The sequence below is a fragment of the Carlito syrichta genome, unplaced genomic scaffold (assembly GCF_000164805.1).
Source record: "Carlito syrichta isolate Samal-C Ts95f unplaced genomic scaffold, Tarsius_syrichta-2.0.1 Scaffold309624, whole genome shotgun sequence".
NCBI lineage: Eukaryota > Metazoa > Chordata > Mammalia > Primates > Tarsiidae > Carlito > Carlito syrichta.
Window position 1 is genome coordinate 158,693 of NW_007253720.1, and position 20,224 is coordinate 178,916.

General features: G+C 41.4%; 1 protein-coding gene and 1 pseudogene across 1 annotated transcript in view; one reads left to right on the forward strand and one right to left on the reverse strand.

Annotated features, from left to right (window-relative positions):
• LOC110596491 overlaps positions 1-4,526 on the forward strand; it is a 25,298-nt pseudogene extending 20,772 nt beyond the window's left edge.
• Positions 1-20,224, reverse strand: part of DIAPH1 (diaphanous related formin 1) — a 78,598-nt gene that overhangs the window by 52,762 nt on the left and 5,612 nt on the right. The window contains exons 6-17 of the mRNA XM_021717292.1: positions 19,565-19,628; positions 17,689-17,828; positions 15,203-15,311; positions 14,635-14,745; positions 14,335-14,453; positions 13,270-13,386; positions 12,551-12,666; positions 12,016-12,080; positions 11,140-11,319; positions 9,047-9,790; positions 7,772-7,886; positions 7,315-7,323 (exon numbers count right to left, since the gene is read on the reverse strand). Coding sequence (XP_021572967.1) covers positions 7,315-7,323; positions 7,772-7,886; positions 9,047-9,790; positions 11,140-11,319; positions 12,016-12,080; positions 12,551-12,666; positions 13,270-13,386; positions 14,335-14,453; positions 14,635-14,745; positions 15,203-15,311; positions 17,689-17,828; positions 19,565-19,628 — 1,889 coding nt within the window. The remainder of the gene's footprint in view (positions 1-7,314; positions 7,324-7,771; positions 7,887-9,046; positions 9,791-11,139; positions 11,320-12,015; positions 12,081-12,550; positions 12,667-13,269; positions 13,387-14,334; positions 14,454-14,634; positions 14,746-15,202; positions 15,312-17,688; positions 17,829-19,564; positions 19,629-20,224) is intronic.

The window sequence follows — 20,224 nt, forward strand, 5'->3', positions numbered from 1 at the left end:
GCACTCCAGTCTGGGTGACAGAGTGAGACTCCAACTCAAAAAAAAAAAAGAAACACTTAAAATATGATTTTCTGACAGCAACAGGGGACAAGCAACTTCACAAATGAGCAGAAGAGAGCCAGGAGAAAGCCAATGAGGCAGAAGAAAAGTAAAAGTGTTTGCTGTCCTGGGAGTCAAGAAAAGAAAGCTATCAAGGAGGGCCAGTTGTGTGGTTTTCTCCAGACACTTTCAGTTGCACAGCTGGTACAAGGTGAAGAGAGCAATGGAATTAAACCAGGATTGTGGTTTTGCCAATCAAGTATGATAAAATAAAAGAGAAATGGCACAGTGGCTCAAGCCTTATAATCCCAGCATTTTGGGAGGCCGAGGTGAGAGGATTGTCTGAGCTCATGGGTTCAAGACCAGCCTGGGCAACTTGGCGAGACCTCTTCTCTACAAAAAATTAGCCAGGCGTGGTGATGCATGCCTGCAATTCCAGTTACTTGGAACGCTGAGGTAGGATCACCTGAGCCCAGCAGGTCAAGGTTGCGGTGGCTGTCAGAGTGCCACTGCACTCCAGCCTAGGTGACCGAGGGAGACTCCAACTCAGAAAAAAAATAAATAAATAAATAAAAGAGAGGTAATGGAAGAGGGATTGTAATGATTAATCAGAGGATTTTAACTGAGGGAAAGAGTGAAGTTACCAAGGGGATAAAGGATAGTGAAAAGGTAGTAGGAATAAATGGATTGGAGATCTCTGAGGTCAGAGTACCAAAGAAAGCCAGGTAAAAAGATAGGATATAGGTGGTATGAAACTGAGATCAGGGAAGGGCCACAGATATGGTAATAACCAGAGTAGGTAATAGGTGAGGTAGGATAGAAAACAAGATCCAGGCAAGAATTCAAGAAATTGAAATGTCAGAATATTGGTAGGATCATGATTCTTTTGTATAAAAATTCCTAAGTATTAAGCCAGCGGTAGTATTGGAGATTTAGAGAGACCAGACACTATATTGGTTGAGAAATCAGGAGTAACTTGGATGTTAGATGACAGCACAAAGCAAAAAACTGGGTGATATAATTTGATGTCATGAGATTTGAAATTGTTGGTTTTTAGAAAAAAAAAGGTAGAATGACCTGAAAGTGGCAATGAAGAACAAAAAGGACATCTACCCTACCTCTAAGCCCACTGGGGTAAAGTGTATGACTACAAAGAAAAACAACTACATGAGAGAACAAATAGGAAAGTAGCCAGGGCATGGTGGCTCATGCCTGTAATACCAGCACTTTGCAAGGCAAAGGCAAGAGAATTGCCTGAACCCAGGAGTTCGAGACCAGTCTAGACAACATGGTAAGACCTCGTTTCTACAATAAATCAAAAAATAAACTGGGCATGGTGGTGCATGTCTATAGTCCCAGCTACCAGGCAGGCTAAGGCAGAAGGACTGCCTGAGCCCAGCAAGTTGAGACTGCAGTAGCCATGATCATGCCACTGCAATTCAGTCTGGGCAACAAAGTGAGACTCCAACTCTAAAGAAATAAATAAATAAAAATGCAGGGAGGGGGGAATAGTATTGAAGGAAAACTAGGTTTCTGTTAGAGCAAGGTCAAGATGATGAGACGTGAAGATTTTGCCAGTAATGGACCCTGAGTTCCAGAGGGCATAGCGAACAAGTTTCAGGAGCTTAGGTGGGATGGGAGGAGATGGAATAGGAACTACATAGGACCTTATGGTAATTAAAGTATGGGAGATGAAGGGTGACCTGGAGTATGGGGCTTCCTATGGTAAATGACATAACCAAGATAAATGGCATACGATACTATTGTTTGTTTTGATCCAGTAGCTTCAAAGCAAACAGCGATAGCAAGGCTATAGTATAGACAGGCATGTGAGGGAATAGTTTATGTTTCTTTTTCATACCACTGCTGACAGGAAGAGGATAACCTGGAGAAGGTGTGGTACTTTTTCCATCTGCAGGACCCCTGGTAACTCCAGGTGATAGGGGTATATTTATGTTTTTCAATCACAAGGGACTATTATATCTGATATTCCAGAAATTCCTAATCGCTTTGTGCTAACAGTCTGACCCCACTCAAAACCCAAGAGAAGCTAAGTAATTAAAAGACAATAATCCCAACAAATGCTTGCCTAACTAGTACCTCTGGTCCTAACCCTATACACCTGAGTGGAGTAAGAAACTGTTGGAACAGACAAGTTTCTGCCAAGACACTCACTGAACAAGGTGGAGCAGGTTAAACTCTTAAAAATCTTGCTTTTAAGTTAAAACTGCAGAAGCTATAAAAAATTCACTTAGCTCCAACTGAGTGAGTGCCACCTAGTGGATAGAAGAGGCTCACAGGAAAAAGAAAACAACCCTTAGATCTTTTTTGGGAAGGGGGCTCCTGTTGAAACCTGAAGCTTAAAGCAAGAAAGTTATGTAAGAGCAGCTGACATGTAAACCTACCTGTTGTTGCTAATAGTTCTGACTTCTGGGACAACAGTACTGGACCCACATAGTCAAATATTAACTAGAATACTGTGATTTTTTTTTTAATGAAATTCTCAGTTCTTGGTCAAGATTTTACTTTTCAGTCAGAGTTCTTTCTAAATTACTGCCATTAAATACTGTTGGAGAACTGTTCTGATACTCACAGGAAGTTCCACAATCCACCTCATACTTAACAAGCCTAATGCTCCATATTGTCCACTGCACACCTACTAAAGATGACTATTTTCTGGTTCTTTCGAATCCAAAAGGTTTTTGGAAGGAAGAAATAAACCTAAAAAGAAAAGTTACTGTATTTAAGACATCAGTTATCTCTCACCACACTGTGGTTCAAAAGGTGATAGTTTGATGATTATGTAATCAACAAGAGAATATGAATTAGAAGAAATGAAGAGTAAAAACCTAGCTACCTTGTACATACAAATAATAACCTGCCTGAGGCCACTACAGTAATAAAAATGCTTCTTTAGAGAGATGAAAAAAATGAATTTAACTACTGGACATGTTTCTAAGGAATTCAAAAGCAGAATCAGCAAAGAGTCTAGGACAACAGACTCCTTGTTGATCACTATAAGGAAAGTGAAAAAGGACTAGAAGTTTTATGGCACTGCTTATCAAATCTAAATTCAAAATATTTCCTGGCAGGAAATAAATTACCTGAGTAGGTAAGTATATGCCCGATTTATGTGAAATAAAGATTTCAAAAAAAAAAAAAAAAAAGACCAATCCTCAAGAAAGAAATAACGTATAGGAGAAACTGTGGCATAAATTTCAGAACCAGTCCCTGTCTCTCAGCTTTTCTCTTAGTAAAAAGGCACATATATTCTTGTTTTTGAACCTTAAGTAGTTGTAGACTTTAGCTACAGGAGACAGGAGTGCAGAGTGAGGCAGGTATTTTCTTAATTGCCCATTATTGGAGGAGCCAGTAGGTAAATGGAAGGTTTTAGATATCAATAAAATATAGGCATGTTTAACAAATAGCAGAGAGATGTGTTTAGCAAGCAAGAGAGGAAATAATGCAATATGATAAAAACCTAGTGTCCAAATAACTTCCTCATCAACAGTGACAACTACTGGGCTGAAACCATCTAAGCAGCACTTCTTAGCACTTTTACTAGATAAGCATGTCTCCTTTCTCCAACTAGATTAATTTTGCCTGAGTTGAATATACTATAATCAGAACATACCTTCTCTTTTATGACCTAAGTATCTAGTATCTCACTTTCTCTAATCTAATATCATTCCTGAGTTGAATATACTATAATCAGAACATACCTTCTCTTTTATGACCTAAGTATCTAGTATCTCACTTTCTCTAATCTAATATCATTCCCTTTTTTGTACTCAAAGAGTCAATGCCAATTCAAGGATATTTGTGCCTGAATGAACAAAGTGGTTGCTTAAGCCAGCACATCTCTTTCTTGCATCTTTTGTCTGAATCTAAGCTTTCAGAGGCTCTTAGGGAAAGTATATATACTTCTGGGAAGCCGAGGTGTAACGGCTTAAGAGTTACAGTGTAGAGCCTGAACCCTGGCTCTGGCACTTTCTATATAGTCTTCAAAAAGTTATTTAATCTGTATTTAGATTAAAAAGTTATTTAATCTATTTTGAACTATATTATTTAGTCCATATTGGTACTTATTCATTTGGAAGACAGAATATTTACAAGGTGGTAATGAGTATATCATTAATTTTTTTTTCTTTTTTGAGTTGGAGTCTCACTCTGTCACCCAGGCGGATGACGTGGAACAGCAACAAACTACTAACACTGTAGAGAAGCCCTTGGATCTTATCAGGCTCAGCCTGGATGAACGAATCTATGTGAAAAAAAGGAATGACCGAGAGCTTCGAGGCAGATTACATGCTTATGATCAACATTTAAATATGATATTGGGAGATGTGGAAGAAACTGTGACTACTATAGAAATTGATGAAGAAACATATGAAGAGATATGTAAATCAATGAAGCAGAATATTCCAGTGCTCTTTGTCCGGGGAGATGGAGTTGTCCTTGTTGCCCTTCCATTTAGAGTTGGCTGACACAAAGAATGTGTCATGCGGAAAATAGGAGACTTCATACGGTTGCCTCTTTAAATGTACAAGACATTCAAAAGAGAAACCTGCATACATTTTGATATTAAGAAATGATCCCAAGAAATCTTCCACTCCTGAAATGAATTGCTTTGCAAATAACTCTTAAGCTAAATGGTATTTTTATTTTTCTCCAATCCTTCTAATAAATATAATTACCAAGATGCAGAATTCTTTGTCAGGAGTTGGTCTGTTCCTTTATTCTTACAATTTCTGACTTTTTTTCTCTAAATTTAATTTGGGGTTTCTTCTTTGATTTAAAAAAAAATTAAGAATAAAGGTCTTTTTTCTGAAATACTAGTACTAGAGATATTTAAGGCACCAGAAGCAAAGTAGACCTTGCTGTCATACTGAGGAGACCTGGATCCTCTGAGTGCTTTTTTTATTTTTTATTTTTGAGTTGGAGTCTCACTCTGTCACCCAGGCTGGAGTGCAGTGGTATGCTCACAGCCACCGCAGCCTCCACCTGCTGGGCTTAGGCGATCCTTCTATCTCAACCTTCCAAGTAGCTGGGACTATAGGAGGGTGCCACCATGCCCGGCAAATTTTTTGATTGTAGAGATGAGGTCTCACCAAGTTGCCCAGGCTGGTCTAAAACTCAGGCAATCCTCTCACCTCAGCCTCCAAAAGTGCTGAGATTATAGGCGTGAGCCACTGTGCCCAGCCTCTGAGTGTTTATTTCCAAAGTTTTGAGAGCTTAAAATTCCTCACCTGACAAAAACCTAAACTCTAAGAAGTCCAAAGCCTTTTTACTAAGGGGTTCTTTTTTTGACATGTGAAAAAGGGAGCCAACTTGGGTACTTTTTAAATACTACTATATATACCAATTCAAAATGGTAATATAATGCCAAGGAAGACCACTAACCTGCAGAAAACCCAACTAAAATCAACAGGAATGCAAATGCCTACATAGAACAAAAGAAGGATGAAGGATGGAGCTGGGTATAATGGCTCACACCTATAATCCCAGCACTTTGGGAGGCCAAGGCAAGAGGATTGCTTGAGCCCAGGATTTCAAAACCAACCTGGGCAACATAGCAAGGCCTCATTTCTACAGAAAAATAAAATAAAATAAAATTAGCCTGGTGTGGTGGTGCATACCTGTAGTCCCAGCTACTCAGGAGACTAAGGTGGGAGGATCACTTGAGCCCAAGAGTTTGAGGCTGCAGTGAACTGTGATTGTCCTATTGCACTCTAGCCTGGAAAAACAGAGTTAGACCCCTGGTTAAAAAAAAAAAAAGAAAGATGAAAGATGGGGACAGAAAGGATGGGGAGGGAGGAAGGATTGGAGAAAAGGGACCCAGTCAGTATACATTTGCAATGGCACTCAGAGTACAGAGCTCAGATCCAAGAAAAAAACTTATGCCAGAGGCCAACATAGGGATAGTTTCTGTAAACTTATAAATCAGAAAATCATTTTAGACTTTCACTGTCAATTAGTCATTACTGATATACTAGAGTATAAGTGGTAACCATCACAGTATTTTTAACTAGGAGAATAAAAATAATTCCCTAGTCTGGACCTTAGCATGGAAGGTGACAGCTCTCTTAAAGGAAAAGGCCATTTTGCCCTCAATAACAGGGCAACAAGATGAGTCTGAGCATTATGATCTTACACTTCTAGACACACACACACACACACAAGTAGGCCACCAAAGGTACTTAAGCAATGTTAGACTACTTAGAACAAAGTGCAGCCTGGTTCCACCAGATTACTTAAGGAAAAAAAAGAATAATTGTCTTTAAACATACTAATTTACTGGGGGGAAGTGAGGAGAGGAAATGCTTCAAAGTTGCAATTTTTGAGTTGGAGTCTCACTCTGTCACCCAGGCTGGAGTGCAGTGGTATGCTCACAGCCACCGCAGCCTCCACCTGCTGGGCTTAGGCGATCCTTCTATCTCAACCTTCCAAGTAGCTGGGACTATAGGAGGGTGCCACCATGCCCGGCAAATTTTTTGATTGTAGAGATGAGGTCTCACCAAGTTGCCCAGGCTGGTCTAAAACTCAGGCAATCCTCTCACCTCAGCCTCCAAAAGTGCTGAGATTATAGGCGTCACTAGGGATATAATAAACTTCTAAATAAACAAAAATGCTGGAAGAAGACAGAAATACAAAATTATTAGGCTGTAATTGTCCATATACATGACAAGATTTTTTAAAACTATGTTTCTCTTGGGAAATTACAAGTGCCCTATCACAAGGCAGCACAAAACCACAAGAATTAGGAAGTGAAGAAAAAAGAGGGCAAAGCAGATCAACTCTTCTAAAATAAAAGGACACATATGAAGGTAAAAAAGAAAAGAAAGAATTTATATAAAAAACACAGACCAGAAGTCGAGACACCTGAACCTGATCACGTAACCCTGGGAAAGCTACCTAACTGTTCAGAGACGATATATGTTCAGAATAGAGATATTATACCCTCTGTCTGTCTCAAAAGGTTTCTTTGTAGGTCAAATAGGGTAATATATGTTAAAGCACTTTGAAAATTGTACAATATAGCACAAATATAAGGTGCTTAAGGTATTACTTAAGTCATCCCTCACTTCTAAACAAACAACTTAACTTTCTTCCCTGTTAGTTAACACCAAAACTACTGGTTGTTTTGAACTCCAGAAAAAAACCAGCAAAATGAAATCAACCCTCAATCTCTGGTGTCTCAATTCCTTTACATCTTATTTCATCTTTTTCTCTAATATTCAAGAGACCGAACTAAAAGGTTTTTTGTATTCTTACCTTTGGAAGCTGCAGGAGCAAACAGCCAAGAGGGAGAAAGCATCAGACATTGGAAAAAAATGGAAGAAAGAAAAGGAATCACACATGGTTCTTTGTTTCTGAAGACAGACCTTTTAAAGACTCTACCCAAATCTTAAGTCCTCAGGTCTGCAGATGGTACCTTAAGGCAGTGCCAAAATTTGTTGAAGAGCACCATCAAAATTGGCCCAAACTGAGCTTATCGCTTTAATCTCATATCCCACAATTTATACTAACACAAAATACTTACAAACAACAGTTCCCTTTCCCAACTCTGCAACTCCATAATACAAAAGCATATTTTCCTCTTCTGAATGGGAAAATTCATCTCTCTTCCACCCAACATTCCCTTTCCACCCTCACACAGGGAAAAAAAGGGAATGGGAAGGCTATTTAAAGCCCTACACTATACCTTTGCATTAAGAAGGAAGATACTCACTCTTGGTCTGGGCAGAGAAGGTAAGGTTAAGTTTGGTGAAAAGGTCATTGTTCTCAAAGCGGTCTTCCTTCACTTTTGTCCAGAAGCAGTCCTGGGAAAGGTCCTCAGCAACAAACTGTAAATAAAGGTAGGGTGTTAAGAATTACAAAGCAGGGTCCTATGTTTTCCATCCTAGAAAACTGATGATGATGCAAGAGGTAGCTGGTTCGTTGTCAGCAATTTCTTACTAGAGCAAGACTAACCTGAGACAGAAATCAGCTGGAGTAGGATTAGGAGATGGTACTTCCCGTTTATTTGTTTATTGGTGATTTTTCAAGAACTAGATTCAGCTGTGCTACTTACCCTCCTCTAACTCTAAAGCTCCAGAAGTATGGCTTAATGTATTTCACATCTTCTCTTGTTCTACATTATATTTTTCTCATCCTCTGGCTAACTGTGTCAAACTTGCTCATTTTATGAACAAATCCTTGAGCTCCTTTATTTCAACTTGGTTTTTGGAAGTAAAAGGCTAATTCAGAATCACAGGCATCTCAAACACATCATGGGAACAATACCCGTGCCTTGCAAACATGGTCTGTGTAACTTACATCCGGGGAAATGAGGGTAGGAGAGTGTATTCATAAATCAATGACTTTTGAATCAGCATATTTATCAGTAGTTTGCAGACTGGTGATATGCCTATTATCAAACTCTGTGTTACCATGGTACTCATATCCTCAGAGAAAATGCAAAAAACCCTTAAGTATAAGTTCAGTTATGATTACGTTCAGGATGAGCTCGGTGGCTCAGCCTGTAATCCCAGCACTTTGGGAGGCTGAGGTGAGTGGATTGCCTGAGCCCGCGGGTTTGAGACCCGCCCGGGGCAACTTGGCGAGACCTCATCTCTACAATAAATCAAAAATTGGCTGGGCATGGTAGCACGCGCCTGTATTTCCAGTTACTTGGAAGGCTGAGGTGGAAGGATTGCCAGTGTCCAGCAGGTCGAGGCTGTGGTGGCCAGGAGCGTGCCACTGCACACCAGTCTGAGCAATGGAGTGAGACTTCAACTCAAAAAAAAAAAAGATTAAGTTCAGAGTACGGGGTTCACAGGGCTCTACATGGTGACATCTGGCATACAGAAGGTGCCTAATATCTGCTGATTAAAAATAAGTATGAATGAAACTTAAAGATTGAAAAACTTAAGCTATTAGGAAGGGAAGTACACCAATGCACAAAATACAGAGTAGGAAACTTAAGTGGCTTCTTAAGATCTGATGAAGAAAAAGAAACTCTTACCTTGGACCAATTTGGCCTCCGGAGCTGTACTTCTGGCTTATAAAGTTTTTTGGGGGTTAACCCAAATGGCAGAACTGGGGCTGCAGGAACTCCAAATCCAAAGGGGGGAGGTGGAGGCATACCCATTCCAGGTGGAGGTGGAGGAATGCCAGGGCCTCCAGGAAATGGAGGGGGTGGAGGGATTCCAGGACCACCAAGAAGAGGGGGAGGGGGCATTCCTGGCCCTCCAGGCAAAGGAGGGGGGGGTGGGGGGATTCCAGCATCCCCAGGCAAAGGAGGTGGGGGGGGGACAGCAATATTTCCAGGCAAAGGAGGTGGTGGGGGGACAGCAATACTTCCAGGCAAAGGAGGTGGTGGGGGGACAGCAATACTTCCAGGCAAAGGAGGTGGTGGGGGGATGGCAATACCTCCAGACAAAGGAGGTGGTGGAGGAATACCACCCACAAGCAAAGGGGGAGGAGGGGGAATAGCAGCACTCCCAGGTAAAGGAGGGGGTGGAGGAATGGCAGTAGCTCCAAGCAAAGGAGGGGGAGGTGGTGGAGGAGGAGGTGGGGGTGGTATGCTACCCTCCCCTGGTAAAAGAGGGGGAGGTGGTGATGGAATGACAGTGCCAGAGTCACCAGGTAAGGGAGGGGCAGGGGGAACAGTAGCACTACTAGAAACAGGGGCTACAGCAACAACTGCTGCAGAGAGGGAAGCCATCTTTTTCTTGGCATCTTCCAGTTCCTTTGACAGCTTGGCAACCTACAGAAACAACATCAGTGTGAGTACTTCTCACTTGACTTCAGGGACAACTAAGGCTGGAGGGAAACTACTTGAAGAAACTACTTAATCCAAACTTCTCATTTTACACGTGGAGAGGAGTCAGACAAATCACATGATTCATTTAAAGTCACACTGCTATTTAGCGGCAAAGCCAAACTAGAATTCAGATCTTCATATTCTTAGTTCTGCAAGCTTTGTATCAAAACAACTCCAACCTTTCTGTCAAACTCTCCTTTTGATATGTAAAGGTAAAGAAAATAAAATGTTCCAGTTACATAACTATCGCATGTACTACACAGGTAGTTATATAACCATATAAATGATCAAGTTATCAGATATCACAGATCATTTAATATTTATTACTTCAGAGAGTAAGGATAAATCGGTGCAGAGATAACTAAAATAACAATAAATTAGTCAATATGAAAACAGTTCAGTTTTATTTAATTATTATTATTATTTTTTTTTTTTTGAGTTAGAGTCTCACTCTGTCGCTCAGACTGGAGTGCAGTGGCCGCTCCTGGCCACCGCAGCCTCGACCCGCTGGAATCCGGCGATCCTTCCGCCTCAGCCTTCTGAGTAGCCAGAATTACAGGCACGCGCTACCACACCCAGCTAGTTTTTTGATTTATTGCAGAGATGAGTTCTCGCCAAGTTGCCCAGGCGGGTCTCAAACCCATGGGCTCAGGCAATCCACTCACCTCAGCCTCCCAAAGGCGCGGGATTACAGGCTGAGCCACCGAGCCCGGCTACTTTTTATTTTTTTGAATTGGAGTCTCACACTGTAGCCCAGACCTGGAGTGCAGTGGCACACTCCCGGCCACCTCAGCCTCAATCTGCTGGGCTCCGGTAATCCTTCTGCCTCAGTCTTCCAAGTAGCTGAAACTACAGCATGCGCTACCATGCCCGGCCAATTTTTGATTAATTGTAGAGACAGGACTCGCCAAGTTGCCCAGGTGGGTCTTAAATCCGCGGACTTGGGCAATCCACTCGCCTCAGCCTCCCAAAGTGCTGGGATTATAGGCTAAGCCATCCAGCCCAGCCCAGTTTTTATTTCTAAATTTATTAGAAGACTTATTACCTTTATTTTGGGGTAGTACTGTGAATAACTTAGCTTATTTTTAATGTTTTTCTGCATTTTCCAAATTTTCTGACTTATGTATTACCTCCAAAACAAAAGATAGTATATGATTTTAAAACATGCACCATTTAACTAGATTACATATTAGTAGCTGAGCCCTCCCTAGAAGTGAGACAACCAACTCCTGTTCCAAGACATTTACCTCCTGAGATTATGGGTCACTCTGTTTTCCCTGCTTAGATGTTACCTCTCCTGTGAGCTGGGACACCTCCACTTTCAGATCCTGTTTCTCTGTGGCAATCTGTTGCTTTTCAGAATCCAATGCATCTTTTTCTCCCTGAAGATCCTGAAGCTTCTGCTCAAAGTCACTTTCCATCTTTTTCATTTCCACCTGTAGCTCATGTCGGGCTGTTAACTCTGAGTCCAGCTAAAGAAGAAAAAAAAATCAGGCTCCCAGCAATCTCTTCATCTCAGTAAGAAGCATAAGTGTTATTCCCCATAATTTATTGTTTTGTGCCAATCTATCGTGCTCACTGACCCATATCTCAGGCAATGTCTGGGGGGGACAAAAGCACCATGTTTTTGACCTTAAAATCAAGGTTAAAGAAAACAGGAATCCGAGTTCATTTCAGTCTTCCTATTTTTATAGTTTTTTTCTTTTAACTAAGATTTTAAAGATATTTAACCAAGACAGCCATAGTAGTACAATCCCAGTGGTTTCTAGGATAAAAAACCTATTAGTCACAATATGAGTCCTTAACAACTGAAGAGAAAAACAGAATTCAGACATACTCTAGCTCCTATAGTTCTAGGGATAAGAGGCCTAAAATGCCAAGCAAACTTGAGAGTGCCATCATTATGATATAAAAGTATCATCTGTCTTTCTTGTACTGTCCAGCAGCCCAAGGACTGTGTAAGCCCACCATTAGCTCCTCATAATCACCTCCCCATCATGTTCTCCAGTGACTAATCTATACTGGAAACTACTTACCCTAGGAACTACACCATTAGGTGCCGTATGCTTTCAAACTACTATGGACAAAAACTGTCTCACAGGTCAGAAAAATAGTAACCCTCAGACAAAGACATATATCCTAAAAGATTTTTGATCCCTCATACACACCTTTTTTTCCAGCTCTGTAGCTCTGGCTTCAGATTTCTCCACTTTTGTTTTATCAATCATTTGATCTGTAAAGGAGCAGCATCAGTAAGTAATACTGTCAATTCTCTTATTCTACCGCTTTCATATCTAAGCCCTTCCAAGGAAGCCTTCTGTCCTTTTGGTTACTTTCATTATCCTTAATGTTCTGCACTAAACAAAGAAATGAAATTTTCCATGAAGTTCAACATATAATTTCTGAGTACATGGTAAGACAACCAAGCTGGGTGACACGAAGAAGGATTAGGAATAATACTCTTGACTCTCTGAGACCAGGAAAAGGTATTGGTGTATGAGAAGAGGTAAAGTTTTTGATTTATGTAAACATAAACCAAAGGCCTGTATATTCCTAACAAAGATGTTGGTTATGACCTAAGAAACGACAAAAATGGAAATACCTGGACAATGGGAAGATACCGTCTCTGAAATTTTTACTGAAAGATGTAAAATGGAAGGAAGAAGCACTGTTTTGAGAAACCAGATAGAAGAATATGCTTACCAATCAATCCCTCAATATCAATCTGGAGGTGCCGGCACTTGAAGTCAGGATCAGCCCCATTCTTGTGCAGAATTATCTGGGAAATACATTCTTCAATCAACTTATAGTATTGTGGTCTATAAGAAAACAAGAGAGGGTTATCAAAGGAAAATCAAAATAAAACTTGAAGAAGTATTCAGAACCAAGAAAAGTTACCTGCTTTGATAACTTACGAGAACTGAGGATAAGTTATCTGGACAAAACTATTCATAAAGTTAACATAAGTTATCACTGCCATGCTAAAAAAAATCTCCTTTTTCCACATAAGCTACCCTATCTACTTCAGATAACCCAAACTTCTTCCCATCTGCCTCCTACCGCCAACAGTTTTCCATTTAAAAATTCAGATTGCCCCTTCCTCCGATAGATAGTGCTATTGCTATATTGCTACTTCCAGGCAATCAGAAAGAATTTTAAACTGCCACCTCCCTTTGCTATCATCTTCGTCGTACCTACCCACTCTCCTCCAAAAGTGGAAAGGCATTGCATTTTACAAACTCTGAATGCCTTGCACTTAGATTAAAGAAACAACCGACAACTTCCTTTATCTGTGACTAATGAATCCAATCCTGGGTCTTTGCCTTTTCTTTTTCCCCTTACAGTACAATCTTTAAATTTAAGGGTTTTGATCTCTCCACTTAGGCTCAAATTCAAAACTTCCCACAGGGAAACCATCTTACCTGGCCTCATAGTCATTTCGGACCAACAGTAGGTGCTGCAGGATGGACAAGAAGTGTGGCTCTGCCTTTGAATCCTTCACTGTGTTTAAGAGAATCTGAAAGACTTCACTAAAGTCAGTGGAAAAGGGGACTAGGCTAAGGAAAACAAATATGCACAAATTACGTTTGACAGGAGGCTTGCTCAATTCTTGGAAAAGCTAGGGAGGGAAAAGTAGCAAGATGCCACTTCCACTCTAATAGTTAGTCCTCCTATAAACATCACCAGAAACTTTAAGCTCTATAAAATGTATTTTAGTTAAAGGACCAGTAAGTTGGGTGGTACTATACCCAGCAACAGAAGATTCCTAGTACTTGGCTTGAAAATCAGGCAGTTAAGCCAGGCACGGTGCCTCATGCCTATAATCCCAGCACTTTGGGAGGCGGAGGTGAGAGGACTGCCTGAGTCCAGGGGTTCAAGACCAGCTTGGGCAACTTGGTGAGAACTTGTCTCTATAATAAATAAACTAGCTGGATGGGGTGGTATGCACCTATAGTTCCAGCTACTTAGAAGGTTGAGGTGGAAGGATCACGTGAGCCCAGCAGGTTGAGGATGCGGTGGCTGTGAGCATGCCATTGTGCTCTAGCCTAGGTGACAGAGCGAGACTCTGACTCAAAAAAAAGAAAGAAAGAAAATCAGACAGTAGATAGAAACTAAAAGATAACTGCCTCAAAGTCACTTGTGGCAAATATTAACAGGTAACCAAATTACTACCTCTGACAGTCCAAAATCTCTAAAAACCAGCTCTCCATCTCAGTAATCTAAACTATCATGTTCTAGGAAGCTTACACTAATTTTGATGGCTGCTTCCATGCTGAACAACCCTCAGATCACCCTTACTTTCCTGGTCCACGCTGAGTTAAATAAAGCTAGCAGCAAGAAAAAGACACCTGCCTTATTTACTAAGAAGATACATAAGCCTAATGCCCTGTTTTTGATTCACCACCTCCAAACCATTCCATAAAGGGATCTGTGACTGAATGCAATAAATGTCTCAACTGAAATGAGCCCAGTCAGTAAAAGGATATTCCATCTCCATGCGAATGTCATCCAGTCGTCCCTTCAGGTCATAGGAATCCTCCTCCCCTTGTTCATCAAACACATTTAGTTGTACTCTCATATCATCATTTTCAATCTCTCGAAGGTCCTGCAGAGTCAAAGTAGACAAAAGCAGAAGTTAGGGAAACCAAAAGTATCCTACATGACTAGAAACCCAAGCCTTTCAACTTGACTTTTAAGTTGAAAACCAGAGTTCTCACAGGGATGACTGGGGCTGTAAAAGCAGGAAGGAATCAGCCCAACCTTTCTAATGAAATGTAATAGCATACCTGTAACACCTGATGTAGTCCCAAGCGCATCAGTTCACTTCGGATGTGAACTCGGAAGTCAAGTTCTTCAGCTGGTGTGATGAGAGCATTGATCAGCTGTAGGCATCCCACCTAAAATAACAAATTCAGCAGTTATATCAATGCTGACTCCTGGAAATAAAGAATCTATTTCTTTACATGTATTCTGAGATCCCTAAATGTAATCTGGAAGATATTACAAAGGCTCTAAAAGTGACTTCTGTACTAGAGTAATGAGACTTGGTTTGAGCACAGGTCTGGAGAGCTCAAAACGCTAAATGATTCAAGAATTTGACAGTATATATTATTATAAGCCTGGGTTTTCCCAGTTTGTAAATAGATATCTTGGCTTTTTTCCATCTCATAATGAGTTAAACAGTTCTTTCATTGCTTTCTTAGAAGGTTTAATCATTTTCCCCTCAGAGCATATGCTGAAATATAAAATTTATAGTTGAGAGCCAGTCCACATGTTTTATTAAAAGGTCAAGTGAACTTAAATTTTTCCATCTTGAACTCTATTCCTGGGCCCAGTTTCAGGGGATATACATGCCTTGAGTGCAATGGAGGTCCCACTTTTTAATCCATCCAGCAGTGGTTGGAAACGTTCCATCTCATCCATCTCAGCTCTTTCTGTCATTGCCTCCAAAACCCTTTCATTCCTGCCCAAGAGAAAGAAAAGGGAAAGAACTGTCCAGGTGCTCTAACACAAATATGTCTAACAGGGAGATTACCACAGGGGCACAGGTTGGTTAGAAATAGGACATCATCAGTTCTCTAGATGGCTCAATTATTCTTCTCAGCACCCCTAGAGTAGAAGCCAGAATCTGCTGAAAGCTAAGGATCATCTCTTCAGAGAACTGCATCCCCAAAATTCATCCCTAGGCTCCTATCATGAATACTAAATCTAAGACCCCTGTTTCATGAAGCATAAATCGGTACAACTTTTGGAGAGACATATAACAGCACTAATCAGCCGGGCTCGGTGGCTCAACCTGTAATCCCGCGCCTTTGGGAGGCTGAGGTGAGTGTATTGCCTGAGCCCGTGGGTTCGAGACCCGCCTGGGCAGCAAGACCTCATCTCTACAATAAATCAACAAATCAGCTGGGCGTGGTAGCGCGTGCCTGTAATTCCGGCTACTCGGAAAGCTGAGGCGGAAGGATCACCGGAGGCCAGCAGGTCAAGGCTGCGGTGGCCGGAAGCGGCCACTGCACTCCAGTCTGGGCAACAGAGTGAGACTCCAACTCAAAAAATAGTAATAATAATAATAATAGCACTAATCAATTTCTTATGCATGAAACATATGGCCTGCTTTTAGAAATATATCCAACATATAAGCATAAACATGAAAAAGTATATGTATAAGGATGTTCATTATAGTATCATTTGTCATAGTAAAAATTATTCTTTTTTTTTTTTTTTTTTTTTTTTGAGTTGGAGTCTCACTCTGTTGCTCAGGCTGGACTGCAGTGGCACACTCATTGCAACCACAGCCTCAACCTGCTGGGCTCAGGTGATTCTTCCATCTCAGCCTCCCAAGTAAGCTGGAGCCACAGGCATGCACCACCATGCCCGGCTAATTTTTATTTATTGTAGAGAGGAAGTCTCACCAAGTTGCCCAGTCTCACCTCAAAACCCTGGACTCAGGCAATCCTCTCACCTCTGCCTCCCAAAGTGCTGGGATTATAAGTGTGAGTCACTGCACCTGGCCATAAAAATTATTCTTATCCCCTAGAACAGGGGAAGAAATCTACTTTTTTTTTTAAAGGGGGCGGGGGCGAAGCGCAGTGGCTCAAGCCTATAATACCAGCATGGCCGATACAAGAGGACTGCCTGAGCCCATAGGTTCAAGACCAGCCTGAGCAACTTGGTGAGACCTCATCTCTACAATTAAAAAAAAATTAGCCAGGTGTGGTAGCACACACCTGTAGCTCTCTCTACTTGAAAGGCTGAGGCAGAAGGATCACCTGAGCCTAGCAGGTAGACGCTGGGATGACCGTGAGAGTGCTATTGCAGTGAGACTCCAACTGAAAAAAAAAAAATTTACCTAGCAATGGGAGAACCCTTAAATAAATTATGGAACATACATACATACATATGGAATAGTAAACAGTGACTAAAGCTAATAAGGGAGAACTATAAGTACCGACAAAGAAGGATGTCCAAGATCTACTGTCAAATAAAAATCTATCCTATATATGCAATTGGTTTTATAGGCATAAGTTTTATTTCTCAACTCTAAGATTCTATCTGCTGAGTGGCAGAAGATGTCTTAGAATCAGGGAAATGCAGGCCCAGCACTTTGGGAGGCCTAGGTGAGAGGATTGCCTGAGCCCGCGGGTTTGAGACCAGCCTACGCGACTCGGGGAGACCTCATCTCTACAATAAGTCACAAAATTAGCCGGGCATGGTGGCGCGTGCCTGTAGTTCCAGCTACTTGGAAGGCTGCGGCTGAAGGATCGCCTGAACCCGGCAGGTCAAGGCTGCAGTGGCCAGGAACGTGCCACCATCCTCCAGCCGGGGTGACAGAGTGAGACTCCAACTCAAAACAAAAAACAAAAAAAACAGAATCAGGAAAATGCAGTATGTTTCTTTGTGTTTAAATCTATGAGACTATACTAAGCCATTAACTGATTATCTCTGCAAAACAGGATTTGGCAAAGGGATGATGAGGCTGTTGAATTTTATTGTATATACTTCTATAATGTCTGAATTCTTAAAACAATGTTATGTCTCTTATGAATTTAAAAACAAGACAAAACAGTAAGAAGAAACTCTTGTTCTAGACCATGCAGACATTAATGGAGCTGTAGATATCCTGCTGTGCCTCTGATAACAAATAGAACACTCAGGATGGTGCCTATCACGTAGGAATCATTCTTTAATAGTAAAATTCTCCAGTATTCACTTCTGCGAAGAAATACAATCATACCTATTACTTAAGGTCAAGAGGACACCCAAGCAACTCAATTTTCCTTTAGACTAAGAGAAAATGGTAAAATTGAGAATGGTGAAGAGAAAGAATTTCAGTCACATACATGTCTTCTGGCTGTGGTAGAATACAAAGAGCAGAAAGCAGCTTAGCTGCATCAATCATCATGCTGGGAACAGCAGGATCCATAGCTCTGACCAGTAGTAGGATTCCTTCTTCTGTCTCCAACATGGTCTTGATTCCAAACTGGTAGGACAAGAACAGAGAAAGAAGGCTTAAAGATGATACCATACAACTGGGGACAAGTTTGAGGGTTATTACGGGTTGAAGGGTGACCCCTCAAATTCGTATGTTGAAGTCCTAATCCCAAATACCTCAAAATGTATCCTTATAAAAAGAGGAAATTTTGATTCAGATACGAAAACAGTAAGAACACCAAGTGAACATACACAAGAGATCAGGTTGATGCATCTACAAGCTAAGGAATGCCAAAGATTGCCAGCAGAACACCAGAAGCGAGGAGACAGCACAAAACATATTATCCCACACAGCCTTCAGAAGGAGCCAATGCTGCTAACACCTTGATTTTTGACTTCTAGCCCCTAGAACTGTGAGATAATAAATTTATGTTGTTAAAGAAACCCAATTTGTGGTACACTAGAAAACCCAATTTGTGGTATACTAGACAGGGGTTAAATAACTTTTCCCAATATAATTAAGTATAGATGAATATAACAAAATAATCTGCTAGGAGACACAACAGAATTTCATGTCTTGCAAGAATAAAAGTCTTTGATTTTTATGTTTCTTTTTAATACCCTTCCAATCCAATCGAATAAGTTAATTATAACAAAATTAAACAGTGAAGAAGAATGATTTGTACTCAGAGGCAAATAACTGTGGTCTCCATGGATTTAACTACTAAACAGACAAAAAAAAGAAAAAATTATAAATTAGGAACAGTCTAGATGGAAAAAAACTATTATAAGCAAAGCCGGGTTCGGTGGCTCAGCCTGTAATCCCACACCTTTGGGAGGCTGAGGTGAGTAGATTGTCTGAGCCTGTGGGTTCGAGACCCGCCTGGGCAGGCGAGACCTCATCTCTACAATAAAATCAAAAAATCAGCTGAGCGTGGTAGTGCGCCGCCTGTAATTGTGGCTACTCGGAAGGCTGAGGTGGAAGGATTGCCGGAGCCCAGCAAGTCGAGGCTACGGTGGCCGGGAGCAGCCACTGCACTCCAGTCTGGGCAACAGAGTGAGACTCTAACTCAAAACAAAAAACAAACAAACAAAAAACTATTACAAACAAAAAGAAGAGAATAAAGCAAATTTTCCAAAAACAATAACTACAAGTCAGGAAATATAAGAATTAGGGGGAAAAAAGTGAAGAAAGAGGAGGAAAATTGGGCCTACCCTCTGAAACAGAAGTTAGAACTGGGAAAATACATCCGTAGAAGCATGTATATATGGCAACGAAAAAGCAGTTATGAGCCGGGTGTGGTGGCTCATGCCTGCAATCCCAGTATTTTGGGAGGTGGAGGAAGGAGGGATGCCTGAACCCAGGGGTTTAAGACCAGCCTGGGCAACTTGGTAAGACCTCGTCTCTACAATAAATCAAAAAATTAGCTGGGTGTGGTGATGCATACCTGTAGTTCCAGTTACATGGAAGGACTGCCTGAACCCAGCAGGTTGAGGCTGCGATAGCTATGAGTGTACCACTGCACTCCAGCCTGGACAACAGAGTGAGCCTCCAACTCAAAAAAAATAAAAACAAAAAACTGTTATGAAAATAAAAGGGGGGCAACCACTTCAGGTCCTTTCCTGCTGTGGGAGCATTTCCTCTCAATAAATCCTGGCTTCAAAAGAAAATAAAAGGGAAGTAAAAAATCCTTGAACCTCACATTCCTAGTTCATTTTTAGGATTCACCAAGAGAAGAACAGGGGTCCAGATGGGAGTTGGAATGAGAATGAGAAAAATCTCACCTTGTTGTTCATAAAAGCTTTCAAGCAGCGAATGATCTCATGCTTGTTTCGGCTATCGTAGCTTCTGTATATAGAAGACATAATCAGTGAAGTCTCTTTATTCTATACCTCTTTCCCACTTGACTTTTCAATCCTGCAAACAAGGTTCTTAGAAATATGCCCAACTGGCCGGGCTCGGTGGCTCAGTCTGTAATTCCAGCTCTTTGGGAGGCTGAGGCAAGAGGATTGCCTGAGCCCGCGGGTTCGAGACCCACCTGGGCATCTCTAAAATAAATCAAAGCCGGGTCGGTGGCTCAGCCTATAATCCCACGCCTTTAGGAGACTGAGGTGAGTGGATTGCCTGAGCCCGCGGGTTCGAGACCCGCCTGGGCAGCAAGACTTCATCTCTACAATAAATCAAAAAATCGGCCGGGCGTGGTAGTGCATGCCTGTAGTTCCGGCTACTTGGAAGGCTGAGGCGGAAGGATCGCCAGAGCCCAGCAGGTCGAGGCTGAGGTGGGCGGGAGCGGCCACTGCACTCCAGTCTGGGAAACAGAGTGAGATTTCAACTCAAAAAAAATAAAATAAAATAAATCAAAAACTAGCCAGGCATGGTAGCGTGCGCCTATAGTTCCAGCTACTTGGAAGGCTGAGGCTGAAGGATCGCCAGAGCCCAGCAGG